At 45.1% G+C, this 17,623-nt stretch overlaps 1 protein-coding gene across 6 annotated transcripts in view; it reads right to left on the bottom strand.

Annotated features, from left to right (window-relative positions):
- Positions 1-17,623, bottom strand: part of LOC139546819 (FERM, ARHGEF and pleckstrin domain-containing protein 1-like) — a 79,656-nt gene that overhangs the window by 5,758 nt on the left and 56,275 nt on the right. The window contains exons 12-24 of one of the 6 annotated variants that reach the window (XM_071355638.1): positions 16,883-16,979; positions 16,446-16,656; positions 10,744-10,934; positions 10,300-10,389; positions 5,807-5,940; positions 4,600-4,681; positions 4,155-4,392; positions 3,901-4,031; positions 3,609-3,677; positions 3,060-3,149; positions 2,678-2,760; positions 2,200-2,312; positions 780-916 (exon numbers count right to left, since the gene is read on the bottom strand). In XM_071355638.1, coding sequence (XP_071211739.1) covers positions 780-916; positions 2,200-2,312; positions 2,678-2,760; positions 3,060-3,149; positions 3,609-3,677; positions 3,901-4,031; positions 4,155-4,392; positions 4,600-4,681; positions 5,807-5,940; positions 10,300-10,389; positions 10,744-10,934; positions 16,446-16,656; positions 16,883-16,979 — 1,666 coding nt within the window. Of the gene's footprint in view, positions 1-779; positions 917-1,596; positions 1,764-2,199; positions 2,313-2,677; positions 2,761-3,059; positions 3,150-3,608; positions 3,678-3,900; positions 4,032-4,154; positions 4,393-4,599; positions 4,682-5,806; positions 5,941-10,299; positions 10,390-10,743; positions 10,935-16,445; positions 16,657-16,882; positions 16,980-17,623 lie in introns of all 6 variants that reach the window. The other 5 variants (XM_071355633.1, XM_071355635.1, XM_071355634.1 and 2 more) reach the window with 5 other exon arrangements.

Genomic DNA, 17,623 nt, shown 5'->3' with positions numbered 1-17,623 from the left:
TGAAAATGTCTGTTTAGCAATGATCAACATCCAACAGAGCTTGATGAATTGTTAAAAGAATAATGTGCAAATATTGTACAATCCAGGTGTGCAAAGCACTTCGAGACTTACCCAGAAAGACTCACAGCTTTAAATCGCTGCCAAAGGTGATTCTAACATGTATTGACTCAGGGGTGTGAATACTTATGTAAATGAGATATTTCTGTATTTAATTTTCAATAAATTAGCATTCATTTCTAAAAACATGTTTTGACTTTGTCATTATGGGTTATTGTGTGTAGATGTGTGAGAAGAAAGAAAAAAAACAGAATGTGGAATAAGACAAGAGGTACGAATATTGTCTGAAGGCACTGTATGTTAGTACGTAAGGAATAGTGTGCGCTGCACCGTAAGCTCTGAAAATAAACCCACTGTAATTAAGCCTGAGGCCTCTGTTCACTTCAGTGGTTTATCGGAGGTAAGTATAGCTATAAACAGACAGTGTCTATCCTGGGGTCCATCCAGCAACAGTTTAAAGTCACTGAACTAACAGTGACCTCTATGGCCACTGTAAACAACTGCCATCTAGTGGCAATATAAAGCATTTACTGTAAACTGAGCCATTATTAAGGCTACCACTAACTTATTTTAGTTCATCGTAGGTCTTTACAGGTGAAAAGTGTTACACAAAAGCGTTACACTTTTCACCAACGACCTCAAAGAAGATACAAGGTGCTAGTATATGACAGTAATGCTACAATGCGATGGGGAGGCCTCTCCTCTCTCCCTGGCTCCTTTACCTCTAGACTCCTGCAGGAATCACTAAAGGAGAGGCTGTGAACTCGATACCAGCAGATAAGAGACAGAGGCACTGGTCCCTGGCCACTGCTGGGCCCCGAGAGGGAGGCCTCTGAGTCACTGACTGGACTAGGGTCCTCTACCACGGAGGACAGGCAGACGGACACACAGAAGAGACAGACAGAAAAGAGAGAGGGAGGGAGGGAGGAAAGGACAGAGACACAAAGACTGAGTAGGTGTAAACACACGCATGCACTGCAAGGGCTAAACACGGGGGGCGGGGGCGAGGGGACTAACGGTGAGTCCAGGCACGGCTCTGAAGGAGAGAAAAAAGGAGCGCAAAACCACACGAGACATCCACAGTAGAGATTAGATAAGAAAACCACACTGGAAGAGTTAGCCACAGAGGGCAAGATGAGAACAGTGTCCTTGCAGTGCACCCACCTCATGCTAAAGTCTGGCCTTGCTCTGGGCTCAGTATACAACATAACAGAGAAAATAAATAGCTTGTAAGATGCCGTCTCAGCTGCACTGAGATGTGCTGTTCAAGACTGAAAAACGTCAATGACATCCTGCCGAGTGTCCTATGTAGCAGTTCACAGAAGAGACAGTGCCAACAGCTTGGGGACAAAGCACTGAGGTAATCTAATGTCTAAATAGCACAGGACAGAGAGAGAGGGTGGCACGGGAGGACATTGTTCCCAGGGGAGAGAAGCACATTCAATAAGGAGAGGAAACAGATACACACTCAGATACATAGTGAGTGAGAGATGGGGTAGGGGAGGGCAGAGCAGGACAGGTTAGGACTGGTTGTGGTACCTCCACAGCTATGCTAAAGTCCACCATGGACACGCTGGTGTTCCTGTGCCAGCACACGTGCACCGTGGTGTTACCACGGTGAGGGGCCTGCCTCTCCAGGGAGGTGCGTGACGCCATCAGGTCGTCTTCAGACTCTGCCTCCGCACAGGAGTCCTCTGTTGTGGATTCTGGGAAATTCAGGAAGCGGTTAATTCCACATACACACGGTGACAACGTGGGAAGACGGATCCTACTGTAAAACCTGATGAGATAAATAGTAGCACAATACTTCATAGTGGCTAGGTTTATAAATACATGCAGACAGGCTGTATGAAATCATTTGAAAAATAATTTCAATCAAGGCTTTATAAACCATCAATTTGAAGCATTGTATTTGAGCTTATTCAAGCTCATTTCGGATGTATAGGTTGGCCCATTCTGCCTCTGAAGTTTCTGGAAGAGTACCAACTGTCTGTGCAATGAGTGAACAGTATGGTGAGAATTCAGCGATAACTCATTAACTCATGGGGTTGAAGATTCTCGATACACTACTAGTTGTTCCATATGGCAGGCCCAGTGCCCATGCTCTAAAGTCTGTGTACTGCAGTATCAGTGTCAACTTACTGTTATCAGTCAGACTTCTGGCCAGCAGGTCAGCTGTGTGGCCGTTGCTGGTCTCTGCCAAGTCAATGGCCATCTTAATGTCCTCCATCCACTTCTCCATCTCTGACAGGGAACTGGATGGGGAGAAAGAAAGAGAGAGAAAGAAAGAGAGAGAAATGGACAGAAAAAGTAATGCATTTTTTTCACCAGTGCTGGGCTTGACCCAATAAATATTTCATGCAGTTATTTTTATGACCAAGTGTGCTGTATAAATAATGAATGTGTCTTTGTGATTATACAAATGTCTCATTGTCAACTGAGGTGCTGAGGGGACCGGTCGCCTGCTGATTCACCAACCACTTTATTCTGAATACCGACCACTTTATTCATACCAGAGCAAACATGAAAACACACATCCCTGTACACATACTGTTGTCATCTGTTGAACGACTGACTACCCAATAGTCCAGCTCGTTCGGAGTTCGGACCACAGACTCACCTAGCTGCTACCACCACTGACTGACGCTGCCCAACCAGGGTGAAGGCGTGAGGCACACCCCACTCGTCCTCGCTCTCCCGGATCTGGGGACACACAGACACAGTCAGTCAACACATGGGGCATGAGAGGAACAAATCTGCTTGTGGGAGAGAGGGACTGCGTGTGTGTGAGAGAGAGAGAAAAAGGGGGACAGGGAGAGAGCAACAGAGGGGGAATTAAAGAGAGACACAGATGGTAGGGGAGTTACTGTGGCACAGCACGCTAGTTTATTTACAGCAAGTAATTACAAACTTGTGACAGCTACTGTACTCTACTGTGCTGCACTCCACGCCAGGGCACAAGAGGGGGGTTAAGAAAAGGTGAAAGAAGAGAGTCAACTTACTGTCATGTCATGGAGAGGGAGCTGCCCATGCACTTTGAACTGGTTCGTCGCCGTCATCCCTCGACTCGTATACAAGAGGACATCATTGAACTGTCACCAAAGAACAAGAGAACAGTGAAGGCAATCATTAACGGGTTATTAATAGCCACACCAACCTCATTTATTGACTTCACACAAAAAGAACACTGAACGATTGTTTGTGGCTCGGTGAATACATTGGCTCTGTTGGGCATACGCCTGTTGCAACAGCACTAGATAACATTCAAGCTGTTTCTAACATCTAACATGAATCATGATTCAGATGAGTCTTGGTCTCATTAGATGCCCTACAATAACGAATAGGGACACTGGCTCAAAAAAAGTAAACAGCTGCGTAGAAAGATAAGGAAGCCGTCATCTTTGAGGCATTTTGTACAAAGTCATTCGTACTGAGGAGGTTAAACACCGGGCTCTACTTTCCATAGCCGTCTATCTTGTGAGATCACTCGACTGAATAATCTGTTTAATAACTCATTCAGGATGACACCTCAGATGCATTGCAGACATTACCAGGAAAAACATTCGTTGCTGGAGGCCTTTTCCAGACAGCTTGCTGAGACAGCCTAACCGGATGAACTCCTGAAAAACACCAATCACAACAAATTCCATCACAACATCTCAGGGAAAGATAAAAACTGATAAAAACAAATGACTTTTTCAAACTGGCTACTCTCACATACAAAATGTTGATAATGGATTGCGTCCCAAATGGCACCCTATTCCTTACATAGTGCACTGCTTTTGCACTATATAGGGAATAGGGTGCCTTCAGGGACGCATCCAGATCCCTACTTGAACTCACCCGCCCTGGAGTGACTAGACTGTCGATACCAATCAAATCCTTCTTAAGCTCCAGAAGCTTCTGGAAGTTCTCCATCTTGATCATGCTGCCGTGGAGTTGGGCCACCACCTCTGACACGTCCGCCAGCGCGGCTACGGGAGAGGACACAGCAACGCTCAGTATGTGATGTCATAGACCTCAACTGCACCAGGGGGGCTCCCTAAGCTAGCCCAGCCTCAGAGAGCCCCTGACGGCTACAGAACAGTAACAGTTACCTCTGCAGTCCCTGAAATCCACGTGTGTGGGGGGGTAGTGTTTGCACAGACGCTCCAGGATCTGCTTGTAATGCAAGAGGCGGTGCAGGGGCCTGAGGATGAACACGTTGAGAGGGATGTAGCACACCTTCTGCAGCTCAAAGTCCCGGACCAGCACCTCCAGCCGCCGGGAGCCCCGGCACGCCTTCTCCAGCTCAACCAGGGCCTCCGAGTGCTTCTGGAGGTGGGCGGTCAGCGGCTAGAATAGAGTAGGGTTGAGTAGAATAGATCTTTATTGGCCATTTGCACACACACACACACACACAACAGGCTACGGGGAGCACAGGGTCAGCCGCAAAACAATGCCCCTGGAGCAAGGTACGAGTTTGTACAAGTCAGCATACATTGGTCATGGTGCAGATACAAAGTGAATTTGATATAAAGTGCAAGAAAAAGCTGCCAAAACCTTTAGGCCCTGTAGATTCTTCAGCATGACATCACCGATGCGCTGGTAATCTCCTTTGATGTGGGCATTGGAGCGCCCTTCCCTATAAAAAGATAAAACACTAGCAACTTCATCTCTCTGGAACAGTTTCATGCTATGCTGTGTGCTGAGAGATTTCTGCTGTGGACAGCAGAAGAATTTGAAGCACTTAAAGACTCTTAAAGCCATATTTCATATTCATGTGAGCTCCAACACTCATGCAAGGACATTTAAATGGCGTTCAAGAGAAACGGGTGTCGTTTGACTGCACCGCTGAAAACCGCAAGCAGGTGTCTACCTTGAGCATGAATTGCAGTTGACAGCTAGATATAGCACCATGCAGACTGACCTTTCACCATGCTCGTTCATTCAAAATATGAACCAATACGTTATGGAGAGGGTAGTACAAGCCCAAAGAGAACATTTAGAATGTTATGCCTTTGAGATTTCAACCCCTCTTCACTGACAAAACCCTCTACCAGATCTAAATAAAAGGTCAACAGTCAGGAGAGGGCTAATATAAGTCAACCCTACGTCACATTTGAATATGTAAAACGGAAAACAAGATAGCCAGCTACATGTATCTGTGCTCTGTATTCGGTCTGCTGATTTGCCTTTGGGGCTTTAGCCACGCCAGAGGTCGGCCATGTTTTGAGAGAAAACACAGTCAGATCTTGCGTGGAGGTCTCTTTCGCTCTCGTTTGGTCTTGTAGTAAGTCTGGACATGTGATGCTGATCACTACAGTATGAAGTCTGTAGCAGTGACAGTCTGCCAGCCAGGGCTGTCTGTGCCACCATGGGGAGCTCTGATGTAAGGACCGCATTATTAAGAACAGCAGACAGTGGAAAAACCCACAGGCTAGGAGAAGTAGTGGCGTGATGCTGCGCGACTGTTGCCATAGCAACCCCAGCTCCCCAGGTCATCCACGGGAGGAGGTGCGTCTCTGCGATGAGGCCTCCCAGACTGAATGTCAATACCGCTCATTAGACAAAGACCAGGCCCCGGGATCAATGAGCCCAATTCACAATGACAAACCCCAACTGTGTTCTTATTCTAAGGGGACCTTACACAAAACGAAGCTAAGAGCACTGGCATTTTAAGAAAAATGACCTGAACTATAAAAGAGATGTATCATTGTGATGGATTATAGTCGTCCAGTGAGGTACAAGGCCTTTCATGCCATCTCACCACAGAGCCAGTCTCTGCTCCACCTCTCTGAGGAAGCCGGAGTGGAACTTGTACAGAGGGTCAAAGTTGGAGAAGATGGTGCTCTTCAGGGAGTCCGGCGAAGCTTCATCTTTACCCACCAAGTTCTGAAAAGACTGGGATGACACACACACACACACAGAGAGAGAGAGAGTTCTGCATTAGAGCACACTCTTTATTGTGCAAATCGTGACATTCTCAATTGCCAGTAGCCAAAAGAGGACTTGCAATCTAATGAGGTGAAATGCAGTGTTTCTGGTGAATTAGGAGCCCATCTGCTTGGATTGCATTAGAATCTGCCTGATGTGCTGCTGCCAAAAGACCTCTGTGCTGTTGTTTAGCAACAATCACATTGGCCTCATGGCTTCCACCAAATCCTTTAACGACCTGTAGATGAATGGAGGAATCGACCTGGAGATGAATGGAGGAAATGGAGGAATCAATAGCCCATCATTCCTGACAAGACCCAGGGGGAGTCTATCATTAAAGGCTACCTGATCAGATTAAAAGGGAAGCTATAGCCTGATGTGGTTTGGGGTGGTGGAGTTGGAGGTGGTGGGGGGTGGTTTAGCTGGTGTGCGTCCCATATGACACCTTATTCCAAATATAGTGCACTATATATACGCCCATAGTGTTCTGGTCAAAAGTAATGCAAAAGTATTCACACCCCTTGACTTTATCCACATTTTGTTTGGTTACAAAGTGGGATTAAAATAGATTTAATTGACAACGATCTAGACAAAATACTCTGTAATGTCAAAGTGGAAGAATTTATATATATATTTAAATGAATGGATGATAAAAAAACGAATATATCTTAATTCGATAAGTATTCAACCCCCTGAGTCAATACATGTTAGAATCACCTTTAGCAGTGATTACAGCTCTGAGTCTTTCTGGGTAAGTCTCTAACAGCTTTGACCACCTGAATTGTACAATAACTGCCCTTATTCTTTAAAAAAATTATTCAAACTCTGTCAAGTTGGTTGTTAATTATTGCCAGACAGCCATTTTCAAGTCTTATAGATTTTCAAGCCGATTTAAGTCAAAACTGTAACTAGGCCAATCAGGAACATTCAATGTCATCTTGGTAAGCAACTCCAATTGCTTCAGTAAGTATTTACACTTCAACATTTTATTGTGTTACAGCCTGAATTTAAAATATATTAATATATCATAATGTCAAAGTGGAATGATGTTTTTTGAATTGTTAACAAATTAATTAAAAATTAAAAGCTGAAATGTCTTAAATTAACCCCTTTGTTATGGCAAGCCTACATAAGTTCAGGAGTAAAAATTTGCTTAACAAGTCACATAATAAATTGGATGATCTTCGAATGACTACCTCATATCTGTTCTCCCACACACAAAATTATCAGTAAGGTCCCTCAGTCGAGCATTGAATTTCAAACACAGATTCAACCACAAAGACCAGGGAGGTTTTCCAATGCCTCGCAAAGAAAGGCACCTCTTGCTAGATGGGTAAAAAATTATAATGCAGACATTGAATATCCCTTTGAGCATGGGGAAGTTATTAGTTACACTTTGGATGATGTATCAATACAACCAGTCACTACAAAGATACAGGTGTCCTTCCTAACGCAGTGGCTGGAGGGGAAGGAAACCCCTCAGGGATTTGGTGACTAATGGTGAGTTTAAAACAGTTAATGGCTGTGATAGGAGAAAATTGAGGATGGATCAACAACATTGCAGTTACTCCACAAAACAAAACGAATTTAAAGAGTGAAAAAAAGGGAGCCTGTACAGAATAAAAATATTTTAAAACATGCATCCTGTTTGCAACTAGGCACTAAAGTAATAGTGCAAAAAAATGTGGCAAACAATTCACTTTTGTGTTATGTGTTTTAGATTTGCCCAAACATTACTCAGAACCACTCTCCATAATTTCAAGCACAGTGGTGGCTGCATCATGTTTTGGGTATGCTTGTAATCATTAAGGAATTAGGAGTTTTACAGGATAACAAATAAATGGAATGACGCTAAGCACAGGCAAAATCCTAGAGGAAAACCTAGTTCAGTCTGCTTTCCACCGGACACTGGGACATCCATTCACCTTTCAGCAGGACAATAACTTAAAACACAAGGCCACATCTACACTGGAGTTGCTTACCAAGAAGGCCGTGAATGTTCCTGAGTGGTTGAGTTACAGTTTTGACTTAAATCTGCTTGAAAATCTATGGCAAGACCTGAAAATGGTTGTCTAGCAATGATCAACAACCAATTTGACAGAGCTTGAAGAATACATTTAAAAAAAAAAAAGCCAAATATTGTACAATCCAGTCTCTTAGAGACTTACCCAGAAAGACTCACAGCTGTAATGACTGCCAAAGGTGATTCTGTCATGTATTGACTGGGGTGTGAATACTTATGTAAATTAGATATTTCTGTATTTTATTTTCAATACGTGTACAAAATGTCTAAAACATGTTTTAACTTTTTCATTTTGGGGTATTGTGTGTAGATGGATGTGAAAAAATAATCAATTGAATCCATTTTTAATTCAGGGTGTAACAACAAAATGAGGAATAATTCAAGGGGAATACTTTCTGAAGGCAGTGTATATTTGGCCTTGTATTTTAGGTTATTGTCCTGCTGAAAGGTGAATTTGTTTCCCAGTGTCTGTTGGAAAGCAGACAACCAGGTTTTCGCCTGTGCTTAGCTCCATTTAGTTTCTTTTTATCCCAAAAAACTAACAAGTCCTTGCCTATGATAAGCACACCCATTACATGATGCAGCCACCACCATGCTTGAAAATATGAAGAGTGGTACTCAGTGATGTGTTGTGTTGGCCCCAAACATAATGTTTGTATTCAGCACAAAAAGTCAATTTATTTGGCACAGGATGCACGATTTGGAATATTTTTATTATGTACAGGCTTCCTTCTTTTCACGCTGTCATTTATGTTAATATTGTGGAGTAACTACAATGTTATTGATCCATCCTCAGTGTTCTGCTTTAAAGTCACCATTGGCCTCATGGTGAAATACCCGAGTGGTTTCCTTTCTCTCCGGCAACTGAGTTAGGAAGGACGCCTGTATCTTTGTGGTGAATGGGTATATTGATACGCCATCCAAAGTGTAATTAATAACTTCACTACGCTCAAAAGGATATTCAACGTCATATTTGTTTATTTTTTTTTACCCATCTACCAATAGGTGCACTTCTTTGTGAGACATTGGAAAACATCCCTGGTTTTTGTGGTTTTGTGCGTAGGCCAGTGACACAACATCTCAATTTAATACATTTTAAAATCAGGCTGTAAGACAACAAAATGTCAAAAAAGTCAAGAGGTGTGAATACTGTATGAAGGCAGTGTAGAAAGGAGAGGAACAGGGTTTAGAGGAGGTAAAGCAGGGTGCTGCTGAAAGGCCTTGGGAAGCAGACAGCAGGCAGCAGCTGTTTCTCAGATGACTTAACAACACCAGCCAATGGGGGAGGGTGGAGAGGGGGAGGGAAAAAAATGAGAAAGAATGAGAAAGAAGAGAGAGACAAAGAGTGACCGTAAGAGAAAGAGCAGCCAAGACAAATGTTTATGAGAAGTGTAAAAGGCTTCTCTAAACATCAGAGAAGACAAGAAGCGGCGGCCGCCCATATAAACAGCGAGAGAAGAGAGTGGTTCTGCAGTCTCTGTTTCCACATCTGTGAACGCTGCTACAACCAGAAGATGTTCACAGGGTGAATACTGAATACTGACTTCATACTGCACAACTAAAACACTTGCCGCCCATCCCCCCCCCCCCCCCCCTTCCCCAAAAGACGTATAAATATTGGACTATAAATTGTTGCTGTATTAAACTTATGCTAAAACGTTTATTTTATTCTACTGAGCCATTTACTTTATGTTCATATTATTATATTTTATCATGTCGTATTGCTGTTGCATTGTGGAGAAGGAACCTGCAAGTAAGAATTTCGTTGGATGGTGTATACCATGTGTGTACCGTACATACGACTAATAAAACGTGACACCTACACTCACAGCAACTTCCTTCACTGATTGCAATACACTGGACGGAGATGTTCCTTTCTTTTAATATCCTGTTTTCTTTTGCGTCTCCCTTGAGACAAACAAAAAGGCGTCCATATGTTTGTCTGTACAGAGGCGGTGGGAGCCAAAAGGAAATGACTAAAATAGGATGGCAGCCCAACGTTAAGCAGGGACATTCAAGGCCGTGGATCTCATTGCACTGTATATTCACAGCCTTGGGTGAGATAAACAGATTAAGACATTTCATAGCAGTCTCAGAGTATTTTCCCCACCTGCCAAAAAAACATCTCCCACCCCCACCACCACTGCATGGATCCCTGTGTGTTTGCCATATGCTCTTTTGTAAAGCAGCTAGCCGGAATAATCAATGTTTTCTGCCCGGAGGACAGCATGGGAGAAAATAAACAAAAGATCAGTGTTGAGTCCCTGAGAGAGTGGAAAAATCTATCTGGTGATGGGCCTTACCACAGTCACGACCTCCAGGTCCTTCAAATAGGTCCTCTCTGTGGTCAGCAGCTCCTTGGCAATAAAGTAGGCCTTGTCAGTGGGGAATCTCTGTGAAAGGAAGAGGACAGAGTGTTTAACTGAGCAGAGACAACACAGTAAGCTGTAGACTGTGTCTTGGGTATTTTTTTCACATTTTGTGTCAACAATTCCAGTGCTAAGACATGTAGCCCAGTTACAGTACATCACATTTTGTACAGTGTTCACAGCACTGGTCCCTGTGGGTAGTTATTTAGGCCAGGTAATCTGGGTCCTCTGCTATTTTAGGTACTATGTGACTGTAGCCTCTTTGAAGCTGGTTATGCTAACTGGAGATTTAAAACCACAATGACGTCCACACAGCAACTGACAACAATCCCTCTCTAGTTCTAATCATTTAACGGGGGCCCTCTCTGGACCACAAACCTTCCTCCGAACCTCGTCTTCATCGTCGGTGCGCACGCTTCCGGCATCGTTGAGCAGGGGGCTGGTAAGGGGGGAGGGCTGCCGACCGTCCGGACTGTGACCACAGAGCTCGACCGGCTTCTGACCGTTGACCATGCCCTGGGAGTTACCGGAGGAGGCGGAGAGATGAGGGCTGTTGGACACCACTCCTGCTGTAGCGAAGGAGAGGAGGGTGAGAAATGAGAAAGAGTTAGAGACGAACAAGTTAAATTACAGCCATATACATCTTATAGTATTGTCCCAGGGATAATAATGAGAGCTAAAATGGGGGATGTGCCTTGCCTGTAGCTAGTTACTGTAGCTACTTGCATCCAGACAAGAGTCACCCATGACTCACTCTGCTGCCCAGACAGCTCTAGTGCTCTTCTCTCTCTGTAATGTCTGCCATTTCAGCATGATACCATCAGGATTACGCTGCTGTTGGGTTGAATACAGTATTATGAATGACTGGAATCGCTTACCTAAAATCAACTACACTGCCACTAGGATGTTCACTAGGGACACTTGATTGCATACTTGCCCACTACCGTCTCCTGTCCTCTGATAGCACCACGTTGGCATGGACAGAACAATGATTAAACCAGCAACATCTCTGGTGAACACCTTACAGACGCCACGATACTACATTCTACAATGGAGGGGACAGCTGTGACAACAAGCACCACGGGAATACCAAACACGGACTACATAAACACAGCCACGAGACACACACACACAAATGAGTGTATATAAAAAACACACTATAAACACACACACGTACATTTAACAGAGCTATGCTACATCTACGACAGCACAGGAGGATGAGGATGGGACTAGCGTCTAAAAACGCTCACGAGACAATGTCGGGGGGTGGGGTGGGGGGTGGGGGGGGGTGGTCTTTATAAAAGAAGATTCCAGAGTCCCACTTCATAAAGGTCAACTTTATTGACACTAGTGCACAACCGTATACAAGGTTAAAAAGTGTAGAAAGTCTCCCGGGAAAGAGAAGAGCCGGTAAAATCAGTATCAGAGCCCAGTGAGTGTCAAAGCAACATCAACACGGGACCGTAGCAAACAGTGTGTGACGGAAGTGAGTAAGAGAGCGAGTGAGTGAGAGAAAGAGGGAAAGAGAAACAAGTCAAGTTGGTACAACAAGCATATTCTGGGACTTGTCTAATAGTACCTGTAGGTGTCACAGTGCACAAAGCGCTTCCCAGAATAATCTCTCTATTGCAGTATTACTACGGATATAATACCACTTTACTAAAACTTTATTAAGACAGTCAGTTGCTTTAGAGGGAGCATACCGATTGTACACTCAAGCTATATTATACAAATCAATTGTGTCAATCGTAGGAGCAGCACAATCTGCAGAAGAAGCATTTTGTGTCCACTCGTTGTAAAATTGAACTTAAGTCGAAGTTTAATGGATGAGCAGTAATCATCGTAACGTAATGCACATTGTTGTCTCAGATGGACCAAATTTGACCTTACTGCTGAAAATGCTACTGGCTTGTCTGATGTGAGTGATATCTGCCTGGTGAAATGTTACAGTAGGTAGGAGCGAGAGAGTGAGGTGAGGGTACATACATCGTGAAACAGCCAGGGCAAGAAAGCATCAACATCATGCCAGAGCCCTGGGTTAGCTTCTTGGACATGCAATGGAACCAAGCCCGCGGTCGAGACTAGCACACACACAAGCCTGGCCTATAGAGCCATGAGTTTAAGCCTGGCACACAATATATTACTATAGAGTAGGTGTAGTGAATGTGTTGGTATCGAATACAAATCATGACCCGAAATATCAGCCGTGTGCAACAGCCCAACGCCACAGAGCCATAAGACAGTGCTTGGTGTGCCTGACAGGGTTCTCCTTGCCTGCAGTGATCCAGTGACCAGCACTACTCTCCTACTGTTCCCTCTCACACTTAACCTGGAAGTCATCAATGAATCTGGTAAAAACAACATTGTGTTATTATTTACAGTTTATATTCATTTTGGACCATGTTAATAAATAGGACCAATATCATAAAATGACACAATAGATAATAAATACTATGTACACATGGATAAAGTCCAAGCTAAAAGCGTCTCAAAGATCCTAGACTAGCAGAAGCCCCTGGCATTGATGGATGAGCTGAGAGACTTTGAGACGCTGCCCTTAAATTGCCTTTCAGACACATAACATGCAGCACATACTGAAACCTGCCTCCATGTTCCCCGCTTATTCCCTGGTTCCTGTCATCCTGAACAAAGTCATTTCTCAATTCCCCAGTCCTACATTCTAGTTCTCTGTACTCTCTGCTGACAGTTACCGGGACCACTGCAGTAAAGGAGACCCAGTTTAACCCCTTTTTTCTTCACACAGTCAGTTACAGAACAGCAAAACATCAGGACAGTACAGGAACAGGTTAACATGCTTTCAGAGCAGGGAAATAGAGACAAGGTGAGATTTAACCCCTTAAGTGTTGCATGCTGACAGAACAGAACAGTGTTTCAAATTGGACAAGGAAATTCAAAAAAAAAAAAAAAAAAAAAAAGCATTGTGATATAAGGTCAATAAATCCTTAATCAAAATTATACACTGCAAACAAATGACAAGGAGAATGAAGCAAAAGAAAGAAAAAAAAAAATCGGGGACAGCAAGAAAACAAATAAACACAAAAGTGCAGAGTAATTTTGTTAGGGAAAAATGGCTACCTTTGCAATGCTGGAGGAAAAGAACAAATCAGTGAGATAAGTATACCCCTGGAGTTCGCTGAACAATAGAGAATGACCGCTTACAAGAGATGTTTAGGGAGACAAGGAGAAGAAGAGATGCCAACAGTGGGCATCAGAGCCATATTATACCACCAACACCTGAGGTCTCACACACACACACACACACACACACACACACACACACACACACACACACACACACACACACACACACACACACACACACACACACACACACACACACACACACACACACACACACACACACACACACACACACACACACACACACACACACACACACACACACTCTCTCTCTTAGGTCTAATAAAGCATGCCTAAAACCACACACAATTGCTTTTCTGGACAACTAGTACTAGCACTGTCCAGTAGTACTAACTGGGTATGGATATCTGCTGGTATGTCAAGTCTTTAAAATAACGTTCCTTCGTTAAAACGGATGTTCGCCAGAACAAACTACGTCTATGAAAAATTATTGTGGCTCTGTTTGCATATATATATATATATATATATATATATATATATATAACACCAGTCAACAGTAGTTAGCTGAATTTCAATCCGTTGAGCATTTGTACAGAACACAGGGTTACTGTAAACATAGTGAATATGAAATGAGGAGTTGGGACGTGCTGCAGGCGAACTGGAAGCTTTCTCAGCACCAAACAAAGACATGACCTACTTCTCTCACTACGGACACCAATTAGATATCGACCGCATGTACAGTACAAGCAAAACCCACGTCTATACTCAATACTATTGTGCCCTCCTAAGCAACTCCCTAAATATCAACAATTAATCACAGACATAGAACATTAACACAGAACATTACAGGAAACTGCCTGTCTGTCTCCTCTATCTCTAGACACAGTATACTCAACACGAACCAATCCATCACAAAAGTCTACAGATACGATCATAACGATTACAAAAGCAATACAAGTGCATATACAGTACCGTATAAAACGTAAACCAACTCCCCCATCGACATGCTATCAAACAACAACATATTGTCAATTTACAGAATGGATGTTATATCAACGATGGGCGACTTCAGTCCTCGGGCTGGAGTGATGTCACACTTTTCTCCCCATCCCTAGCAAACACAGCTGATTCAACTAATTGCGTTCTAAACTGAAGATCATGATTAGTTGATTATTGGAGTCAGGTGTGTCAGCTGGGGCTGGGGCAAAACTGTTACACCAATCAGGCCCCCCGAGAACTGGAGTTGCCCACCCCTGTGTTATATGAAGACACATGACGGCATTAGACAGAGCATTGGAACCCTCCGACAATCAATAAACCCTACAATGCATCATCGTAGACGGAGTGTGAAACAATAATTCCCTCGACTTCATCCCAAACGTTCAGCTACAGAGCATCAGGGTGTTTGAAACCCTCACCGACCACTGCATTTCATTCATGCAGTGTTTGTTCAAAGGACTTGGCACTAGAAAACGATAATCTCTCTAATTCAGAACCACCTGGTGTGTGCAGACACCAATACAATCCGAGAAGACATGAAAGGTTAACCCCCTAAGGGTAGAAGAGAACAGAGAGAGCCTTCATCCCTCTCTCCCTCAGTTAAAGGGCAGAGCGACCCAATGGGAAAAAGAGTGTCAGGCTGGCTCATGGTTGAGCGTACTCTACTGTATACTCAGCACAGCGACAGAGGAGTGTGAAGGGGGTTAGTAGTGCCTTGACTTAAACCCTCCTAAGCAACAGCTGTCCCTCCACACAAACTGGCATAGCTATCACCATCTACCACGCTAACCATCCCATCTCCTCTCAGACCCAAAGCTACCCTACCCTGCCTACAGGGCAGGTCTCTGGACTTCTTTTCTCAAGGCTAGCCTAACAGCTGAACACCTGAGCCCCGTCCTCGTCACTACAATTAAGGCAGCCATCTTCCTCCAACTCCTCATCCAGCTGGAGGCTACCGAAGGAGTATTTGTTCCTGGGCATGGGGGAGGAGTTGACCCCCATGGCCATGGGGTTACCATAGGTCAGCGGGTGGCTGCTGGAGCTGCCTGTGGTGGTCTCGGTCTCCGAGTCACTGGACTCGGTGCCACTGCTGGTAGAGCCGTCAATCATCTGAACAGCCCCTATGTGGTCTACGCCACCCCGGCTGTACAGCTTCTGTAAGGGGCTGGGCTTGGGCTGGCCGGGGGCAGACAGGCCATTGGCCATCATGCGGCGCTCCAGAGCAGCCATGCGCTCGTTGCGGGAGACGACAGGTCGGGGATCGTGGGAGGGCGTGGAGGTGGCCTGCTGCGGGCTCAGGACGAAGGGGTCAGTGTCGGAACGGTTACGCATGTTGTGGAGCTTCTGTAAGTGTGGCGAGCGGGCCACGATGGGTGAGTAGCTGCCGTAGTGGGGCGGGGCCTGGCCCTCATCTCGGGGCCCGCCAGGGCCCCCCCGGGCGTTAAAGCCCCCGTGACCCGGGTCGTCCCAGCGTGGGAGCCGGGAGCCGTAGCCGTTCTGCTCGGCATGGCTGAGCGAACCTGTTCGGTGGAAGGTGCTCATAACGGGGCTTGACGTGGTGCTCTTAGAGCCTAACATATGACGGACCGTCAGGGGGCTGCTGCTACGCTGATCCCCAATACCACGACCCCCCAAATCCTCCATCATAGTGCTATGGAGAGGGCCACGTGGCGGACCACCGCCAAAGAACGACAGGTTTCCCGACTCATCTAATGCACGGCTCATATTGAGGGGGGGTTTTGGGGAGGGAGGGGACTCCATGTACCTCATTCTACCCAGAGCGAGTTCTCGCTCGTTTATACTGCCACGGCGGGGGCCCGCCACCTCCTCCCCATAGCTTTCATTAGGGTGAGACCTAGTAACCCGGCCCTTGGCCATGTCGTATTCACTATCTATATCACTGCAGTCAATGTAGGGGATGGAGGAGCTGCTGCCCTTAGCACCCCGGGAGGCTGGACCTGTGTTCAGATGTTCTGGGTGGGGCTGCCTGGCTGGGCCTGGTTCTGCCCCGGGGCCTGGCCTGTCCTCGCTGTGTGCCCCATTCCTCTGGCTGGAGGGGCTGCCTCTGGTCCGCAGGGCCGATGGGTCTTCAGCGCTCACCAACACAGACTCCTTCCAGTGACGGCGTGGCGGAGAGTCCACTATGTCTCCTGGAGCACGGCTCACACTCTGTGGCGTACGGAGACGGGAGAAGAGAGAGAAAGAGAGGGCTAACCGTTAAACAAGGAAATAGAGTTTTTGTGTTATGGATTAGTTAGTTATTCATTCCACTCAATTATTAACACTGTTCTACGCACTATATTTTTCATGTTCTAATCTTCCTAGATGAAAACATGCTGGGTTGGCTAGCAGATAGATAGAGACAGTTCCACAAAGTGCCATTTAGTACACTAGCCTCTAAGGAGACACTGACTTCTTTTGGCACTTGAGGGCGGTGCGGGGAAGGCAGTGGAGACAGGCGGCTGCTGCTGTGCTGGACCCTACTGTGTTTCCTGAAGAGGAGACAGAAAGTGAACATGTTATACACCCGGCAAACCTTCGCACATCCGGTCTCTGTATAACTAGATATAAAAACACCACCATTAAGAAGCTCTATTTTAACAAACCAATGGTAAATCTAAGCGCTGGCGGTGTACATGTATCGTAGGTCCGGGGGTGTGTGAGAATCGTTTTTGCTATTTTCACAGCCGTTATTACGAGCGCAATAGCTGGCGGTAGTGCGAAAGGGGTGGGTTTTGATGAATAAATAAGTTGTAGGTGTGACGAGGGCTTGGCCACTCATTGGCCAATCAAGGCGTTCCATTAATACTGCATAGGCGTTTGCTTCAAGTTCTGTAGGTTATTGACAGTTAATTCGGCTGGGGGCACGGAATATTCTCATCCTAGTCCATTGTGGATTGATACTACAGTTTATTAAATAGCATAGGCTACAGTAACAAGTGATAGCAACAGCAAACAAAAAGAAAATCCAGTGTTTGCTCAATAGGTTTGGAATGTTGACAGTCAACATTGTAATTGGCTTCAACTAGTATAGGTCTTTACGCATCGCACTTCTCCTCAAAAACAAAATACTAGGCTCCCATAAATGATAATGTATCTGTGAGGCATGTTCTCAATAAGCAAGATATAGCCTAGG

This window comes from Salvelinus alpinus, chromosome 20 (assembly GCF_045679555.1).
Source record: "Salvelinus alpinus chromosome 20, SLU_Salpinus.1, whole genome shotgun sequence".
Lineage (NCBI taxonomy): Eukaryota > Metazoa > Chordata > Actinopteri > Salmoniformes > Salmonidae > Salvelinus > Salvelinus alpinus.
Note: the sequence above shows the minus strand (reverse complement) of the source record. Positions and strands in the feature narration are given on the sequence as shown.